The following is a 19,917-nucleotide window of genomic DNA, read 5'->3' as shown; positions in this document are numbered from 1 at the left end:
CAACCACAGGCTGTGTGTGCACTGACCCCCTGAAGGGTGACCGCTGACGGACTGAGTTTTCTCACTTTAGAGCCAAGCCTCCAGAACTTTCCACGCAGCGGTGGACAGAAAGATTGGGTTTAAAATGTGATTTCTGCTGATGGCCGCTACTGCCAATATCAATTTAAAACAGCAGTTCTCAACCTGTGGGTCGCAACCAACGACCCTTTCACAGGGGTCGCCCAATTCATAACAGTAACAAAATGACAGCGATGAAGTAGCCACGGACATCATTTTATGGCTGGGGGGTCACCACCACATGAAGAACTGTATGAAAGGGTCGCGGCAGGAGGAAGGTGGAGAACCACTGATTTAAAAGCTTTCCTGGTGACATTCGATACAAAATGCTCAGTAACTTTAGAACAAAGATCTTGTTGAAGGGGAATTTTACCACCTGTGGGGCCACTTGAAGAACTAACTGGCTGGGCCAGTTGCTGGGGGTTGGTCATGGTGCTCACGGTCTGCATGTTGGGTGCCCTCTGGACGTCCCCCCACCCCACCCCACCCCGGGTTTCAGAGCAGGGTGTGCTAGAGGGCAGGGTCTGGAAAATGTCAGCTCTTTGAATATGTACATGTGGCTCTGAAATAAACCTGTGGTGAGTTCGCGTGTCTGTAAAAATGTACTTATGGCTCTCGAATCATTTTTAAATTGATCAGAGGGGCAGGACAGGCTCTTTTACCTCTAAGGTCTTACGACCCTGCTGTAGGGTTTTCGAAGGCTGAGAGTTTCCGGCCAGACCTTTCATCTGGGTGGATTCGAACTACCAAATCTTTGGTTTGTGGCCAAACACTAAAGGCGTTTGAGCCACAGGGGCAACTGCATTGTTTGAGTTGCTGAGAATTCTGAACGCAAGATACATTTAAAATGTACTTCCCAACGCTGCCCCCTCGCCACGACCACCCTCGGATGAGCTGTACAAGAGCCGCACTGGGAGCTAGGCCCAGGCCCACGGGCTGTAGAGACGAAGGCCCCAGAGATGCTTCGCGGCATGTTGGGGCTCCGGCCGTGGCAGCCCACCAGTCCTGCTCCTGTCCTCACCACATGGAATGGCCGCGCTGGGTCCTCAAAGCCAAGGCTCTGGTATTCCACAGCCACGCGGCTCCCATCCCAGAGAGCTACTTGACACACGGCAAGAGTTTTACAAAATCCAAAATAATTTTATTCACTTTCCCAGACTTTTGTGTCCACGAGGTGTTTAGCAAACATGCTAAGGCGACAGAAGTCTCGCTGGTCACGACATGCGACGCTGACCATGGGGCTGATGACAGCAGCAGCGACCACGGCCCCACAGCATGAGGAGGGTTTGCGGGGAACACACTGAACCACACAGCAATCGGCAACCTGAGGTAGGTCTCTTTACAGTACGAGAAACTTCTATGCCAGTGTGAGACACTGATTAGCTAGAGCTGCTCGGAGTCGTACACTTTAGAGAGGGAGGGAGGGAGACAGACAGACAGCAGCAAGAAAGAAAGAAACAGACCCACAAAATCTTGACCCCTGTCACTGAGCTGTGGAGGCGTGGGCACCGGCAAATGAAAAAGTACCCCTAAGGGGGCCGCAGGCAGCCGGGGGCTGGAGTCTGCGGGTCAAGGCGCCGAGGGCTCTGTGCAGTGGCCAGCGTGAGAACCTGAGGCAGTGGGGCTCTGGGGCCACTGGTTTAGAAACGACAGCAGGACGGCAGAGGCAGGAAGGAAAAGGCCCTCTCGCCCAGGAACGTCCATCTCTGTGCTGCTCATTCCGGGGCGGGCGTCACCAGGGGCACCTGACGAACAGGGCAGTGACACAGGACAGAAAGCAGGAGCCCTGAGAATTCACGGTGCTCGGCATGGTCTTCGCCAGCCTGGCCCCTGAGGGGCTGCCAAGGGGCCCTTGCGGTCACTTCTTCCTCATGGACCCCCGGACCCCCGGCACCGTGAAACCCCCAGCTCGGGAGGACATGGGCTGCCTTTCCTGTGGTCTCAGCACCACTCGGCCACGGGTACAGCCGACCGTCCACCACTAGGCCACGGGCATAGCCGACTGTCCACCACTCGGCCATGGGTACAGCCGACTGTCCAGCATGAGAGAGAGTAGGCACTGCTATCGCTCAGTGCTCATTTTAATATAAAACCAACGGCTCACACCTCCACTGTGAGTACAGGCTATGTACAGAGTGACATAGAGATAGAGCTACACGTGTAAAGCTTCATTATAGGCCTCTGATACATTTAATAATAACGGTTCCCTGAACCTTTTGAAGTGCAATTAAGAACAAAAACTAAATTCTGTGTACATGAGTAGGGAATAAATACCATAATCAAAATAGGGCTCTCCCTAAAAAAGAAACACACAAGCCAATTCTGCACTGCTGTGCGAGGGAAAGCCGGGCTGGGACCAGGCTGCGGCTAGAGGCCACAATGAGGGGCCTGCCGCGGGCACAGCCGCCGCCGGCGAGGGTGGCGGGTCTCGGCCAAGGGCTCCGGGGCGGGGGCTCAGCCCTTGACAGCAACCTTGTTATCTGCGGCGGCAAACATGGCGTAGAACCGGGAGCTGTCGTTGGAGAGAAGGACCGATGGGGTGTCGAACTCCACCACCTGCAAGAGATGGGGTCACATGAAGGCGGGGCATTGAGGAGGGCCAGCCGTCAGGGTGACCAGCCAGAGGACCCTGCGGTGCCCACATGGCTTTCCCAAATGGTCTCACGAGCCACTGGGGTGGAAGGGAGAGGCCAGCCCCAAGCATGTCTACTGTAAAGGCACAAATCAACAAGGTCATATGAACTGGAGGGGCAAAAGACACCCCTCCAGCCCACTCCCCAGGGACACTAATGAGATCTGCAGCTTCTTCAGGTGGCGATGGGGTCTATGAATGGCAGCTAGTGTGTGTGTGTGTGTGTGTGTGGTATGTACACGGCACACAGCACACTCAGGAACAGTCGCTGCTACGGTAGCTGTCATTACGCACAAAAGACAAGTGTTTCGCTGTAAATGACTTGTGTCATCAAATCCCATTTTACTTTCATCCCAGGGAGGTGACATCCACTGTGTACCAACAGCTGCAGCACTGCTCAGGACTCAGAGATGGGCACCGGCCCTCAGCGAGGTCACACACTAACTGGAGAGCTAGGACACGCACAATGTTTCCTGCCAGGCGGGACAACCCCCAAACCAAACTCACTGCCACCGAGTCCGTCCGACTCCTAGTGACCCTACATGACAGGGCAGGACCGCCCCTGTGCGTTTCTGAGACTGCAGGCTCTTTACTCTTCATCTGGGTAGAAAGCCTCCTCTTTCTCCCTCAGAGTGGCTTGTGGCTCCAAACTGCTAACCTCATGGTTAGCAGCCAATGCGTAACCCACTATACCCAGAGGGCCCCTTCCTAGGAGACAGACATGCTAAGAGAGCACTGAGATCAAGTTCAGAGGCCCAGCAGTTTGGGGAGGTTGGGCCGGAGCAGAGGCAGCTGAGAACAGCGCCACTACAGGGCTGCAGAAGGCAGAGAGAGGGCGGCGGTGGGGCCTGGGAGTGGTCTCAGAGCCGCCTCTAGCTACTCTCATGTGTGTGAATGAATCACTGAGAACCAGGGGATGTCAAAAAGCTCACAGAAAAATGGAATTAACAATGGAATGTTCTCATGAACTTTCTGAAGCTCCCTGGTCCTAAGGGAGTAGGGGGTCTCCGCGTGCCATCGGAGGTCTGAGTGAAATCAGTCTCCCTGCAGAGAAGAAAGCAAGAGCCCAGTAAGCACGCCTCTGACCCAGTCTCTTGACTGACAAGGCTGTCTGGAACAGAGCTGCTGCAGCCGCTTGTCCGAATGTTCAGAAACTCAGCTCCTCCCTGCTCAGGGCCAGCTTTCCTCCTGGAAAAGGCCACCTGCCATGCCAGGATCCCTCCGGGGCCCCGTACCTGTCCCTGAGCCAGCACCATAATCCTGTCGGAGCCCAGAACTGTGTGTAGGCGGTGAGCAATCGTCAGCATGGTGCAGTCTGCAAACGCTTCTCGGACGGTCTCTTGAATCAGTAAGTCTGTCTCTGAGTCCATGGCTGCAGTGGCCTCATCCAGGATCAGTATCTGTCCAGGAAGAGGAGAACGCTGTCGGTAGCTGCCCAGAGACCCTGCGCTCTCAGAACGAGGCGCTGCCCAGAGACCCTGCACCCTCAGAATGAGGCGCTGCCCAGAAACCCTGCGCAGCTGCCTGGAGGCCCTGCGCTCTCAGGAGGCGCTGCCTGGCCTGGCACTTCATGTGTGAGCCCAGTCAGGGTTCAGAGGAGAAGGAGGGACCTGCTCAGGTCCTGATGCATTCTGGTTATTCCAGGCTTTAATAAGCATCTCATTACTTAGCCGTTATCCTGTGATGCTTTTGTTTGTTTTTGCTGCGTAGACACACACATGTGAGAATGCCATTTTACTTATAATTGAGATAGCCAAAGGTTTGTCTCGATTTCTAAGATAAGGAAAGGAGGGTCCTTGTAGAAGACTGACTTATTAAGGCACTTGTCCCCACTGGGGCTGGGCAGAGCCAGCGACCCTTCTGGAGGTCCCCTGTCTCGTCTGTGATGTGAGGGGGCCTGGAGGACCTGGTGGATGACTGGGTGTCTGTGACCATTTAGCACTTTTCTCCAAGTCCAAGGTCGCTAAGAACTCAAGTATTCACTGGCCAGAAACAAACGAAGCCCTTGGGAATGAGAGGCTCCAGGGAGTTTGTTAGAGAAAGAGAAACACCCTCACACCCAAAGCCTGCTGGAGGCCAAGCTAACATGCCGTGTGCGCGCTCTGAGGGAGCGCCTCCTGGGTCAGAGCCACGTGCCCTGAGAGCCGGCCCGCCTCACCTTACAGTGCCGGAGCAAGGCTCTGGCCACACACAAGAGCTGTCGCTCCCCCACCGAGAAGTTGTCCCCATTCTCCATCACTTCAGATTCAAGTCTCAGAGGTAGCTGAGTAATCTGGGGAGAGGAAAAGGGAGATCAGACCACAAGTCCCAAACCGATTTGGCCTACTTCCCCCTTCTTAGGGAAAAAACAAACCCCAGACCCCGGAGCTTCCCCTAGCAGCGGAAGACCTGTGCGCAGCGGCCCGTCATCCAGGTGACGTGGAGGTCTCTGATTTTGCAGCACCTGCCCCTGCCCCCACCTCCAGGCGATGCCGCCCACTTTGGGAAATAGTGACTGGAAGGGTAAAATGCTAAGTTTTGTCACAAATGCAAGGGTGGGAAAATGAAGTACTCTCGGAGAGGAAGGCCTGACCAGCCGCGCCCGCGGGCACCAGGCAAGGAGGTGACGATGTGACGCTGTGCCCTGTCGCTGGCTGGCGTGAGGGGCACGAGTCCACTCTGACTCGTGGCGGGCAGGTGTGCAGAGCAGAGGTGCTCCACCGTCACCTCTTTCGGAGGCAGAGCACCAGGACTGTCTTCCTGGAGCCTTTGAGTGGAGTCGAGCTATTGGCCTTCTGGTTAGCAGCCGTGCACGTCTCCGCGCTGTGTCCCGGGACCCACATGTCCTATGTCAGTGCCTACTGCCAACATCCTATCCAAACACGATGAGACGCTATCATTTTTATGTCCCCAAATCCTACCAGGTCGTGGCCCCAACTTGTGACTCTGAGAGTCTGAGCATGCAATAGAAGACAGGTGAGTGTAAGCACTCCCGCTGGAAGTGCAAGCTGCAGACCCACTGTTGGCCGACTGTCCTCATCAGATGTGAAAGTGATTCATCAACTAAGCTCGTTAAGAGGAGGCCCAATAGAGAAGAGATAAAAATCAGAGCTGATTGGTTCAATCAGGGCAGAGACGCCGGCGACACACTCCACCCGGCGGGACCAAGCTGACCTCCCCTAAGAACGGGTCTATGGGCACGCCCTGTGTTTTCTGCAGGCCCAACCCATTCCGTGTCCTTTGCACATGGGTGGCCATTTCACAAGCGTGCTATCCTGTGATTAATAAAATTGAAATTAAGAGCATTCCTGACATCTGAGTCAAGCTGACTCCCGGTGTGCGACGGAGAAGAACACTTTGCAAGGCTGCAATCGTTGTGCAAGCACTGACCAGGTCTTTCTTCTGCGGCCACTTCAACCTTGGGGCTGGTAATCGGGTGCAAACTGCTCGTGCCACCCAGGGGTGTCCGAACCCCAAACCCAAACTGCCATAGGGATGGCTCTGGTGCACAGCGACGCTCCAGGGCAAGGTTGAACGGCCCCTGTGAGTTTCACACACTGTCACTCGTTACGGGAGTAGAAAATGTGTCCTTCGCCTGCCAGGCACCGACCTTGCAGTGAGTCGCCCGACGAAGCCCCTGCAGTGCCCCGAGGGCTCCAGCCGATGGCCACACGGCTGGGGCAAGGGCACAATCAGTCTGCAGAGCGTCTGAACTGCCCGGACACCTGCTCCAGTGCTCCTCGGCAGACGCGCGGGAGACCAGGGCAGCAGGCCGCAGAGCCTGCACCTCCCTGCGCTCCCCACCTGGCCGGTCCGCACAGCTCAGCTCGAAGCTTCACTTACACACTCTTTCATGTGTGTCCTCTCTAGGGCGTCCCAAATCTGGTCCTCCGAGTACTGGCTGAAGGGGTCCAGGTTGTATCTAGGGAGAGGTAAACGTAACAGGAATGTCTCAGTGGCCCAACATTTACGTTAACTGTCCAGCCGCCGCCACTGCTGTCTTTGAGGTGAAAGCGTAAAGATGCAGGGGCAGGGAAGGCACCAGGCCCACAAGGTCATGGACGGTTCCATGGTGGGGTGGACGCTGAAGTGCGAGTGCTGCCCCACACAAGAACATCTCAGGAAAGGGCCTGGGCCCTGTTCCTTACAAAACTTCACTTACTCTAATGAATGTGTGCTACTGTTGTGGTACAAATAATACGTTACAGAAAACTTGGTTAAGACACAGACAAAACCCTGGCCATTGTGTGCGTTCTGACTGCCTCATCTTGCCTACAAGCAGCAGCTGGTGGGTTTGAACCCCTCAACTGTGCGGTCACAGGCCAGGGAGTAACCCACAGCACCACCAGGGCTCCTGGAAATACAAATAGGACAAGACCCAAACCACATAAATGAGACCACAAGAAATAAGCAGTTAGCATTTTGGAATGATTACCCTCCAGATGTATGTTGCGTCTGTACACATGTGAAAACACACCTCTCTGGACACATAAGCACACAGAAAGTGCCCTTGCTTGTCTTACTGCACCAGGCGTGAGCCCTGGCACCAGACAGGAGCTGGGCAGCAGCTGGTCTGCCCCGGGAGGGCGCAGCCCCCGCAGAGACGAGGAGGGCGACAGGCACAGGAGGAAGGGAGTCTCCTGGAGCAGCGGGGAATGACTGCGGTCAAGAGCAGAAGGGCAGATTTAGGTATTTCTGAAAATGAGTCATTCCGACTCAGAGTGACCCTGTGGCGCAGGAAGAACCGGCCCGGGGCTTCCTGACTGCGGATCCTTACGGGAGTAGAAAGCCTCATCTTTTCCGCACAGATGTCCAAAGACAGGAGAGAAAGATGCTTGTGGTGGAGGGTGAAAGGGTGAATTGGATGTGGCGGTGTTTGTGTAGGCACGCGGTGTATTGCTCTGGGGCTAGTCACCTGAGAGGTGTCATCCACTTGGTGTTTCAGAAACAGGGAGACAGCAGCTTTAAAAAAATGACTCCCAAGTGCTGACGCAGGACGTCACTGCCTCTGAGGGGCTGCAGGGTGACAGGGGTTGGTGACAGGCTCTGAGGGCATGCTCCCTGGGGATGGGAGACATGGGCAGTGCTCGGAGGCCCAAGCAGGGTGGGCCACGTGTGTCTCCACATCTAGAGTTACGAAGTCCAGGCCCGGAGCACGCCAGCAGGTCGTGCCCACAGCAAGAGCAGGCTGCGCCTGGCCCTGGGCACAACCTGCGTGTCATCTAGGAAATTCCCCGGGAGACTCTGAACACGCGGTCGTCCGTACCTGGGGTCGCCTTTGCTCAGTGTTTTCTGTGACCGTGGCGGGCCCACCTCCAGACTGTCTGGATTCCTCCCACGTGCTCCGAGTCACTAGCCAGTGGCCTCGCCACGCCAACCCGGCTTCTCTGCGCTAATAAGAAGGGCTGCCCAATGGTCACACCCCCACGGAGCTGTGGCAAGGACTACGCTGGTGTCTGATACACCCTCAGCAGGACCTGGTTGCGGGCGAGTGCGGGTGATGCTGGCTCCCATCACCGCTACTCCTCCATCTATCACTGCTGGCCCTGCAGGTCAGGAAGTGTCTCCTGCCTCTCTCGGATGGGTGTCCCCAAGCTCACCCCAGCCCAGCCTCCTCACCCTGCCAACCTGTCTCTCCCTGCACACTGGCCATGCTGTTGTCTGGATTGTACCACGGGGTGTCTGCCACACACAGCATCACCCGACCTGGTATTTTCTGAGGAAATAAAAGAACGTATTCCCCCAATCCTGACCTGACTCCCTGTGAAGAGACAGCAGTATGTTGCAGGGTGTGCACTTTGCACTACCAGGGTCGCAGGGTGTGCGTTTGCACTGACCAGCTGAGCGCTGTGGAGGGAGAGCATGCGCAGAGGAATCAGGCAGGCTGGGCACGGACTCTCGCTCTGCCTCACACTGCGTGTGTAACTGTGGACGAGTACTCCCCCGCCTCCTCTACAAAAAGGGCATCAAGTGACATGGCGCGGTGAGTTGCTGCAAATGCTCAAGACGGTGTCGTAGAGCCGGCACGATGGCAAACCCCCAAACCCAAACTCACGGCCATGGGGTCAATTCCGACTGGGAGTGACCCTAGCGGGCAGGGCAGCGCAGCCGTGATTGGGACTGCTTCTGGGAGCAGAACGCCTCCTCTTTCTCACATGCACGATGGAGACACCCACAGGCCCGCTAGATGGCAGGTCCTCATGTTCGACTTGCATACCCGATGCACTTTCCAAGTGGGCACAATCCTCACCGAGGGCTGATGCCAGCACCAGGGCAGTTCCGTGGGAGGTGGGGAGGCGCTGTCTGGATCACAGTGGGCTGGTGGGGTTGAATGCATCAAGGGATCGGCCATGGGGAAAGTCTAAGCGGAAGACCACCTGCTTCTAATAAAAAACGCCAAACCCGAGAGAGCGCCGTGTCCTGCCGGCCCCTCCCCTTTGTCCCTCTTCCTCTGCACACGCCTTTGAGCTGCCGACATGTGCTGACTTTCCTCCTTCCCGGCTCCCGCCGCCGAGGACTTTCCACACGGACTCACTGGCAGGTGAGAACCCTGTGCCCTCCACAGCAAGTCCAAAGGCTAAAAGGGGAGTCCTACCGTGGCCTGCTGGAATAAAGACTGGGGGATTCCCGATGGGGCAAGGGGAGCCAGGCAATCGCGAGTGGCACTGATCAGGCTGGCAATGCAAGTCTCCACAATACAACCTCCCATCTGTGGGATCTGCCTGTGTGCAGGGACTGCCTCACCCTTTAGATGAGAAATTCCACCTTTTGGGTTTTAACAGGGGTCTCCCTTCCGAGCCACAATCCTTGGGGGTCTTAAAAATACTTTCTGATGTTACAATTATTGTTGTTTCATTAGCATCATCCCTTTAACAGCTCCTTATGAGCTTTTTTACAAGGTTTTCTGCAGGTGTAGACTCAGCAGAAGTAGGAGCAGGCTGGACATTGAATGCCCTCCCCGCTCCTCAGGCCTCCCCGCCCCTTCACAGGGCCCCAGCAGAGTAACCGAATGGGTTCCAGGTACACAGACATCTTCACAACCACAGGGAGGTGCTGAGCATACACATCAAGGCAGACGACTGAGCTCAGCAGGGAGCTCAACCAAGCAGAGCAAAGACAGGACCCCATCAGAGAACCTGGAGGGCCCTGGGTCCAAGCCACAGACAGCCGCATACAAAGTTATGCACCAACCGCATCAAACGTTGGAAGAATGGGGGAAATACAGTCAGAACACGCAGGCACTTATTTCGTTACAGTCCGATCTCTCAATGCTGCCTCTTTCTGCTTGGTTTTTATGAAAACTCATTCCACTCAAACGCACAGCTGCCCGCCGGGTAACGCTGGCTCACAGCTGCCCCCCAGGACAAGGAAGAATGCCCCCGGGGGTGGCCAATATGAGGAGAGCCCTGTCTTTCTCCATGAGCATATCTGGTGGTTTGGGACCTCTGACCTTGGGGTTTGCAGGGCAGGACACTCCGAGGGTACTGGGAAAGCCTACACGGGGCCCTGTAGAAGTCCTGGAGGAGGGAGAAAGCAAGCAGCTATTTCCACTCTGGGCGCCTCCTCCATGGCCGCCGCCACACACAGGTGTGGGGCTCAGGAAGGCTTGCTTCACATTCACCTGCTGGACCCGGCTGTGCTTCAGCCCCCGCACACCAGTGTGGTCCCTGTACCACAGGTGAATTTACACGGGACATGCCGAAGTTCCTCTGTTGGTGGCTGTTGAGCGGACTCTGGCCGAGGAGCACGGGCCCATAGGGCTTTCTAGGCTGGAGCCTTTACGAAGCAGTGCGCCCACAGTTTCCATCGAGGAGCCGCCACTAGGTGGGTCAGAAGCGCCAAGCTGTCAGTGAGCAGTCCAGTGCTTAGAGCCGTGCCACCAGGCTCCTTCAGGTTAGTGGTTGTCGCTGCTGTTCCTCTTTAGAGTCCCAGTGTCCGGCTGAAAGGAGTTTTCAAGCAGTGTTAGTTACCATCTAGGGCCCTTGAAATGGAAGCTTCCGAGATACCCCAGGTCCACAGGGACTAAAGCTTCCGAGGAGGGAACAGAAGCAGGGTAGTTCAGAGCGGCGACTGAAGGGGCGTGAGATGCCAAGAATCTGTTTCTGCGACTCTGGAGCAGTGCTTCCCCCAGAAGGTGCTCGGGGCCAGCATTAGCTCCAGACAGAGCCTGGCAGTGGGGACTCAGTTGTTCTTGCTTCCTTTGGGAGCTGAGAGCTAGATAGAGAAAAGTGTCCGAGAAAAGAGAGTACCTTAATGGGCAGTTCCAAAGGTCGAGAGGACCTCTGAACAGGTAAGAGACAAGAAGACTACTGCTTGCTGACGAACAGATGTCAAGCAGAGCCGCCCAGGCGCTGGGAGGTGACCTATCACCCCCAGGGAGACCTAGACTCAGACAAATGCCGAAGGGCAGCCAAGGGCAACTGGTCTCACCGGGGAGCAGAGAGGAGCCACGCCAGGCAGTAGACTCTCCACAGGATCGAAAGCCCGCTGGGGGCTGGTTAGCACAGAGAAAGGACGATATCTGGGTGTGTGGAGAAAGGGAAAGGCCACTCTGCCAGGGCTTAAGTTCAGGGTGAGGGAGAAGCTCGCCTCCAGGGCAAAAGTTAGCAGGGCGGGGGAGGATTACACGAAGCCCTGTAGGCCCTAGAACTCAGACTCAGCTGGTGGGGAGGGATGCCGCAGGCTATCTAAGGAGAGTGCAGCCCCAAATGGTCTGGTGTCGAGTTGAGATTGCGTGCGTACGCTGGATCACCTGTAAATCCGTATCTCACTGCCTTCTCTGGGCTTGGTTGACTTGGGTTAAACTTGCTTCCCCCTAAGCGTTTCTCTCCGGTTCTAACTGCTTGTTGGCACCGCCAGGTGAAGGTGACCCCTGCCCGACGCTGTGAGGGCTGAGAGGCAGGCCCACCCATAGCGCTTCCAGCAGGGAGGGGGGTGAACAGCCGAGAGGTGCTGCCCCTGGCGTGGGGCAGTCACTGCAGATGGCTGGTCTTCTGGGAGCAAAAGAACTCCTACAGCAGGATCTGAGCAGTCTCAGGCAGGAGCACAGTAGGGTTAGTTCGTAAGCCAGTGCCTGCAGTTGGTTTCGGAAGCCCAAAGGCCAGCGAAAAGGAAACTTGTCCGTTCTCCAAACTCTCCCAGCTGCCCAGCCAACAGCGCTCCTCGCTCAGTCACTGAGGCCCGCAGGCCCGTCTACCGCACAGCGTGTCCGCAGAGCAGCACACACTTCTCTGGAGGGATCACAGAGGCTCCAGGATGGGTCCCTCCCAGGACATCCTACAGACACCCCCCCACCCTACGCGCCAGCAGGTCAACGCCAAACCGCTCACGCTGGAAGTCCCTGACTCAAAGCCCAAAAGAGTTCTTGGTGAGCGTTTAAACATGACAGCGGAGGCTTCTGGGTGGCAGCATTTCCAAGGAGGGCAGTCTGAAGTTTGCACAGGCCTGGTTTCTGGGTCCTCTGCAGCTGGTGATGACAACAAACAGGATGATCCACGGGCCTTTGGTCTTGAGCTACAAATGTCAAGGGTGGATTTTCTCCCTGCAACATCTAAAAATAGAACTGGTGGATGGGAAGGAAGAATGGGTTTGGCAACGGCAACACCTGACTTAATTTTAGACTCACGTCCTCAACGGCCTCTTCTCTGGCCTTGGAATCGCCCTCCCCAGAGGGAGCGTCTACTATCTCCAGTGGATCTAGTCTCCCTGTCCAAACCCACTGGGCTTTCCCGAGAGCTTCCAGAGCAAACAGCACGCACACCGGCAGGCCAAAGATGCAGATGAGGGTGCAGTCCATCTGCCAAGCTTCTTCAATCAGGGGAGGAGGGGGCCTCGCAGGACCTAGCTCTAAAGGCGAGTGCTAACACTGGTCATGGGCATTCCAAATGATGTCATTACCAATAGCTTTTGAAATCCCTAAAGGAAAAAAAACCCTAATATCAAACGATAGTACTCTTTTCAGAGCAACAAAACCTTCTTAAGTGAAAGAGAGACGCTCTTTTCAGGTAAGCACCATCGTTAACCCTGCTTTTATTTTCAAAGGAGGCAGCCTGATTGGACACAGGCACACATTACGGGCGTCCATCAGGGTCAGGGGCAGAGCTCCAGGCTAAAGGTGGGCTGAATCCAAGGCTAAACCGTTGCTGGTACATTGATTCCCGCTCCCGGTGGGCTTGTGTGTGTGTCAGAGGAGACACATGAGCCACGGGGTTTCCGACGCCTGGCGTTACACAGAGGATCCCCAAACTTTTCTTCCTGGGAGTCTCTGGCTAATGAGCAGTGGGACAACTAGCCATCTGCGCCAGCCAGGGCCTTCCTCAAGGTAGGATAAAGTGTAGGAAAGAATAAGATCAAACACATCTGCTGCCCACTACTAGTTTAACAGGCCCGGCAGAGAACTGTCTTTGGTGCACCAGCGTCGTGTAGAGAAGAATCTCTCAGCAGGCAGCACCGTGGGCACAGATGCTGGGCTCAGAGATGGCATGAGCAGCGCCGCTGTCTGGTCTGCAGGCTTCCACTAGAACCGGCAGCGTTCAGCAGACCCAGGAGGAGGCTGGAAATGACGGAGGACAAAGGCCGAGACTGCTGGTGGATTGCTTATGCTTGTGTGTCGCACCAAGGGTTTGTGTTCAACAGTGAAGGGCTAGTGGATCCCATCCACGCAGGTACCACAGAAGAAAGGCCTGGGCTCCACTTCTGTAAGATTGTCGTCAGTTCTACACCGACAACGTGTGGGGTCATCATGAGTTCGAGCCCACTGGAGGGCACAGGGTTGGTGTTGGGGTCTGTGCTCTGAGGACTCTGTTGTTTCTTTTTCAGCCTTCAGAAGGACACCCAAGACTACGTGCGGGTATATGCTGTGTCCGCTTCCCTTCTCACCAACCATATAAAGACCAGGAAGGGGCTGCACCTCCCTGCATTCAGCTCTGGGGTTTGATCTAGATCTAGGTTTGGGAGGCCAAACCCACTCAAGGGTGACCAAGGTTAGGCGCCATCATAAATCTAGGGCCTGCCCTTATTACATGTATGCCCTTAGTCCCTCCCCTTCCTATTACGTGTACACCCCTAACTCATCCCCTTCCTGTTACCCTTATGCCTATTGTACAACCCCTTCCTGTGACGTATGTCTTTACCTGTAATTAGGGGGCATGCATGCCCCCAAAGCTATATAAGCCTGGGTTAGCAATAAATCGCCTTCTATCTCCTGGCCCCTCAACCTGTGCTGTGCACAGACCTGGCTGTTGAGATCATGGCTGTCCAGGAGGTGAGCATGCTACCATGAAATGTGTCTGACATCTTTTACTATCTCTCCCATCACTCCCTATTCTCTATGACTTTACTATAATCTTTACATATCTCAACCGTACAATTGCACCTATCGAGCCCCTGATTAGTTGTGGGGGGCTGGCTTCCCCAACACTGGGGCCTCACCTGACTGTGCCGCAGAACAGCACGGGCTCCTGGGGGATGATGGAGAGCTTGGTTCTGAGGTCGGCCAGGCCGATGTCACAGATGCGCACCCCGTCGATTTTGATGCAGCCTCCAGATAACTCCACCAGCCGGAAGAGGGCCATCCCCAGAGAGGACTTCCCTGAAACGGCAGAAACTCAGCTCAGGTTAGCAAATCAAAGGTTGGTTTGTTCTCAGGGTAAAATCTGCTACCATTCTACTACTGCTCGGCCAGAAATTCCAACAACTTCACTGCTCGTGCTGTCCCCACGGTGCTCTCTCCACGACGCTGGCCGGCCTGCCAAAGACAGAGTCCTCTCCTTGTTTTATATGTAACAGCTAAGAAGCAAAGGTATTTGCTTATTATTATCGATCTTATTATCCTTCCCTACACATTATCCAAACTTGAGGACACCCTGGCTGGCACGAATGGTTCGTTGCCCCACTGCTGACGACCCAGAGGCGCCCAGGAAGAAAGGCCTGGTGATCTGCTCTGTAACACCAGCTGTTCGAAACCCTAACAGGCTAGGCAGCCAGAAAGAGACGAGCGACTGCCCTCCACTACCAAGCACATGCATTTAAATCACACAGATTCAGCCTGACAGGAGCAGAGGGTCCGCTGTAAAACGCTGCCTTTCCACCACAGGGACAGGCCTCCAGGCTGAAGGCTTCTCCGGTCTGATTTAGGAGGGAAGATCTTACAAAAGGGAGCCAGGGGCCACCCATGGGGCCAGATTTCTGTCCTGCCTGACTGCTGGAGCAGAGAAGAAAAAAGGGTTCACTGCCGCCCCCAACCGCTGGGGAAAAGACAGAGTCATGGAGGCAAATGTGCTACGGGGGGAGGAGGAGGAAGACTCTTCCAAGCCGGCTTCCCAAGTTCCTGAGCGATTGATTGCAGGTTGAGCAGTGGGTTTGGGGGATAAAGAGATCAGGCTCACAGCACTGTGGTGAGAGAAGCACAACACATTTTCTTAATTGAATCTTAAGAAGTTAGATAAGGAAACAATACCAATCTCCCAGAATCTCACTACTCTTATTTTTAGCACCTCAAGTCTTTCCCTTCTAGTTGAGATTGTACCAGAGGCCCATGAACACAGGCTCCCCTAACCTTTCCAGCAGCGGACATCACTTTGATCTCCAGTGGATAGATTTTAGAAGGGCACAAATGCTCCCGGCACACACTCTCTACTAGTTGGGCTAACCATTGTTTGAAGACCTTAGCCTTTCTGCCTGTGGATGCTCAGGAGGCATCGTTAGGGTTCCCAGTTCCCCCCACTGCCATCAGCTCCAAGTCAGAGTCTCCCAAAGGGCCGAACAGCTGTGGAAACCTTTCAGTGGAGCCCGAGCTTTGACACAACAGAGGAGAGCCCACGGAGCCACTCTGAGCAACGGGGACGCTCATGGACTGTGGGTCTTGTGGTGATGAGACCCTCAAACACCAAGCCCTCTGGAGGGTTCCTCATGCACTCTGCTGTGGTGGGGGTGGATGCAGCCATGAATCAAGGCCACACAGGCGGACGGAAAAGCTGTGGAACCAATAAGGGCTGTCTCACGAGAAGATTCCCATTTAACTGTGAGAAAGCGCTGTGCCGGTGGCAGCAAAGCCAACGCTACCGTCTGCGCGATTCTCCCCAGCAATATGGGAAAACTGACGTGACCGAAGTCATGGCTGGCTGGGGCAGAGGCGAGAAGAGGGGCCGTGCTTGTTTGACTTGATGACCGTGACTCCGTGGATAAGACTGTCATTCAGAAATACCATCCTGTGGAGGGCCACGGCTGTGGAAGAAGGAAAGCCCCCGTGGAAGCAAGGGATGGTCAGGGCCTCTTCCAGACAAAGAGGGTGCCGTGGATCTGGACACCTCGCTCGGTGGTGGCCGAGGAGGTGGTTTGATGGGAATGACAATTGTTATGGATCAGGCGACACCTGTGATAGGGTCATTCAACCCCTAGAGGGGTCTCAACCCACAGGTCTAGAGTAAGGTGTTTCTAAGAGTCTGAGTGAGGTAGCACAAGGTTCTCTGCTGTTTGCTACTGATCTCGGTCTGAGAACGATCGCTGCCTTTGCAGGGACACAGCCCCTTGTTAGAGTGGCATGTGCTCTGGATAGATCGGAGGCAACACTGCCAGCACATCACAAAATGACTTAAAAACGGGCACGGCCTTTGACTCAACACGAACAAGGGCACGTGAAGGTGAAACTGACGACCGCCCAGCGGGGGTTGGTTCAACGTTAGCGGTGGTGCATCCGTTAAACGGAGGGTATCGGACGCAGCACGGACATCACGCTACAGAATATGAACTGACCTGGGGGAACAGGCCGAGGAACACTGAGCGTAAAACCCCTTCTCACAGGTACAGGTGCTAGAAGGAAAGGCCTGAGAAACGTCACCCATCCAACCAGCAGTTATGTCTGGAGCTGGAAGTGTGGGGCTTCTCCCTTTTCGTGCATGACGTGTGCTCTATGTTCAGTGCACCGAGACTGCAGACGTTCATCATTAGAAAACGCAAACCCAGAAACTTGGTTCCAGAAGGGTCCAGAGATACTAATCACCTAACATAGATCTCGATTGAAAGGCTAAAAGTGGTGTTCTAGGAACAGCAGGTCACGAAGCCCAGACCCAATTCAGACAGGAGTCCACGTTTGCCCCGAGTGCACATGCGTACCTGACCCTGTCCGCCCCACGATGCCAATCTTCTCCTTCGGTTTGATGGTGAAGGACACTTTCTTCAGGACCAGCGGGAGGTTTTCTCTGTATCTCATCTCTGCCTCCTCGAAGGTCACCTCTCCTTCCTGGGGCCAGTCGGGCGAGGGAGCCTTGTCCTTAATTCTGGCAGGTGCTTCCAAGGAGAGCGTCTGGGGAGACAGAAGTGGTAGGTTCAGACAGGCCACGTGGACTTCGGGGCCTTGGCACCCTGTCCTCTTACTGTGGGAAATTCCCTGGGCACTAAACGTATCCCTACTCAGCCAGACCAAGGCAGAGTACAATGGCTACTGGGCAGCGGTTCTCAAACCACCTTTTGTCCTGAGGGATCCTTCCACAGCCCGGCCATGGCGGCTGAGGGGAAACCCAAGCGGTGGAGGGGAGACATGAAGCGTCCACCTCTCCTCGGCCCCAGCAGTGTTTACGGGAATCCTCTGAAACTTGCCACTTGGAACCTCTGACCTAGACCCGATGGAGGGGCATCAGGTCCTGACCCAGACTGTCACCTCAGCTCTGCCGCCAGGAGCAGAGTGGCCTGGACATGACATGCTCCACCCTCCCCGGCTCTTTGCTCCTCAGCTGTATGCTCTGGGGACTGAGTGGAAATCCGTTCCAGCTTTAAAATACTGTCGCCTGGGTAATTTCTGTCACCAAGAGTTGGACCTCACAAAGTTGGAAAATTAGCTGGCAACCGGCTTTGGGGCTGAGTCCTCTAGGGAATGAAGGGCCAAGGACTGCAGTTCCCTGTGAAGCCCAGGGCTCCAAGCTGGAAGGACGCTGTGCTGGGACGGACATCCAGGTGGGCATGGGCCAAGGCAGCCAGTCCTTGGAGAGAGGACTGGCTTGTACAGCGTCCATTTACCACCCGCCTGACTATGGCAGCCTGGGAATCCCACTCGCAGCGGTATGTCAAACACTACCTACACACCCACCACCACCAACCACCACCACCAACCACCACCACCACCACCACCCTTCCACAGACCAGGCCAGTGGACAGCCTCACACACGGACAAGAACAGCTATTCAGCCCATATACAGCTGCCAATTGTCCTGAAAAGAATCCCTCCTAAGTTTAAGATCTAGCCTATAAATAAGGGGTTCATAATTAAGGCCAAACCTTCATTCGGAGTCAGAACTGACTCAGAGGCAGAGAGGTTTTTGGCTTCAGTGAGGTAGGTCCCCGCTTGAAAACACTCTCAAGTTACAAACACTCAGTTTTCAGCAGAAAGAACCGTTTTTCAAAACCCTGTGAGCCACCAACGTGGAACTTGGAATGCAGAGTCTATCTGTGTAGGCGAGGTTATGAGTGCTGGGCAAATCGCATGCCAGGCCCCCAAATGGATACACTCTTGAGAGTCAAGTTTACCCTTTGCTCCTTTCTGTAACAAAGCTGCTTTCTGAGCTGTACCTCCAAAGCCAGCATGTGCAGCCACGGCGAGACTGCAGGGTGCCTGGGAAGGTGGGAGGAGCCGGACAAGCTCATTATCAATGGAAGTAACTGGCTTCTAAACCGCGGAGGCGGTTTAGAAGAGGCCCTGGTGGTATAGTGGTTACACATTGAGCTGCTATCCACAAGGTCAGTGGGTCGAAACCACAGGCTGCTGGAGGGCAGAAGACGAGGCTCTCTATTCGAGGGAGGAGTTGCAGTCTCAGGACCCACAGGGCAGTTCTACCCTGGCCTAGAGGGAGGCTCGCCATGAGGTGGAATTGAGTCAATGGTCGTGAGTTTGGCGTTAGCCATGGAGCTTGGATCAATTTGGAACATACAAGCCTGGTTTCCTCCTCTTCCTCACCCTCCTCATAGCCCTCAGTTCCCCCAGTTCCTGCATCACGACTTTCAGAGGGGAGGCTCGTCTTTGGGTTTTTGCTTGCTTCTCAGCAGGGTTTCTGAAAGCCATCTCTGGCCAGGAAGTGAACTAGACCAATAACAACTAGCAATCAAAACCAAATCCACCCCTCCAGCTGATGCGTGTGGACAGAGCAGAACTACCTCGGTGGGTTTCCGAGGCTGTCGCTGTTTCCTGAAGCCTCATCTTTCACGGTGGAGCAGCTGGCTGGTGGATTTGAACTGCTGACAGACAGTGTGGCAAGCAGCCTGACTGTGCCATGGTTTTAAATCATGTACAGAACACGCCACATTTAGTCCTGAACACTCTTGACAGGAAGCCAATGAACCATTTGCAATTCAGTTCTTCCCAAAGTGGAAGATAGCTCCCTCCATCCCCTCACCCCAGGGGTGTGGAATGATCCAGGGGCCTGCAAAAGCAGACACCTACACTTTATCCTGGACTAGTGCCTGTCGAAGAACATGTTTGCATTCTGGGTAATTTCTTCCTGAAAAGGGCGTGGTAGGCCAACTAAGTTTGGGAATCTATGGATTAGATGATATTCTCTTCTCCATTCCTCACATGCCCTAGACTTGGGATAAGGAAGGTAGAGGCGGGGGCCCTGGCACGTCCTTCAGTGAAAGGGTGAAAAGGACCCAGAAAGGACCGGGTTGGGCCCCCGTCACCGAGCCGCTGGCAGTCTGACCTTAATGTAGTGGTTGATCCTCTCCACCGAGGTGAATCGCGCTTCCGTCTCAGACGCTAGTCTGACAGTGAACTGGAACAGCCCGGTTAACTGACGAGGGAAAGGGAAAACCAATGAGAGAATTTGTCACCAAAACGTGCCAGGCCCATCTCCTTCGTTTAGGGGACCATGACTGAGGTGAGATGAAGTCCCATCATATGGCTTTTGCCCTTTGGTTCTCTAGAACAAACAGCTCGGGAGAGTCCCCTTTGCCTTAGCTCCTGCCTCAGAGGGGCTGTCACTGCTGTCCAGGCTCCAGAGGGATGGAGGCTGTAAATATCTACTGAGGCAGACAGCCTCATCCTTCTGCCATGGAGCAGCTGGTGGGTATGAACTGTCAACCTCCTGACCTGACCCTGCGGAGCTGATGGGCATTTCCTGGGTGAGCAGTAAATAGGTTAGTCTGTGATTTTCTGTCTGGTTGTTGGCTGCAGCCTGCCGGTGGCTGGTAAGCACCTTGCATGCATTGGTCAGTCGCAAGTGAGCTGCGGTGCAGTCCATGATGCCTATGACACCCCCCCCACC

General features: G+C 55.0%; 1 protein-coding gene across 3 annotated transcripts in view; it reads right to left on the bottom strand.

Moving 5' to 3' along the window:
* Positions 1-1,176: 1,176 nt before the first annotated feature.
* ABCC5 (ATP binding cassette subfamily C member 5) overlaps positions 1,177-19,917 on the bottom strand; it is a 76,598-nt gene continuing 57,857 nt past the window's right edge. For all 3 annotated transcript variants that reach the window (XM_004713450.2, XM_045296441.1, XM_045296440.1), the window contains exons 24-30: positions 19,354-19,443; positions 16,781-16,970; positions 14,099-14,258; positions 6,512-6,590; positions 4,848-4,961; positions 3,925-4,089; positions 1,177-2,613 (exon numbers count right to left, since the gene is read on the bottom strand). In XM_004713450.2, the coding sequence (XP_004713507.1) occupies positions 2,512-2,613; positions 3,925-4,089; positions 4,848-4,961; positions 6,512-6,590; positions 14,099-14,258; positions 16,781-16,970; positions 19,354-19,443 (900 nt within the window). In that variant the 3' untranslated portion in view covers positions 1,177-2,511. The remainder of the gene's footprint in view (positions 2,614-3,924; positions 4,090-4,847; positions 4,962-6,511; positions 6,591-14,098; positions 14,259-16,780; positions 16,971-19,353; positions 19,444-19,917) is intronic.

Source organism: Echinops telfairi, unplaced genomic scaffold, assembly GCF_000313985.2.
Source record: "Echinops telfairi isolate 266 unplaced genomic scaffold, ASM31398v2 ScPeMD7_7407;HRSCAF=8445, whole genome shotgun sequence".
In the NCBI taxonomy this organism is placed as follows: Eukaryota; Metazoa; Chordata; class Mammalia; order Afrosoricida; family Tenrecidae; genus Echinops; species Echinops telfairi.
Note: the sequence above shows the minus strand (reverse complement) of the source record. Positions and strands in the feature narration are given on the sequence as shown.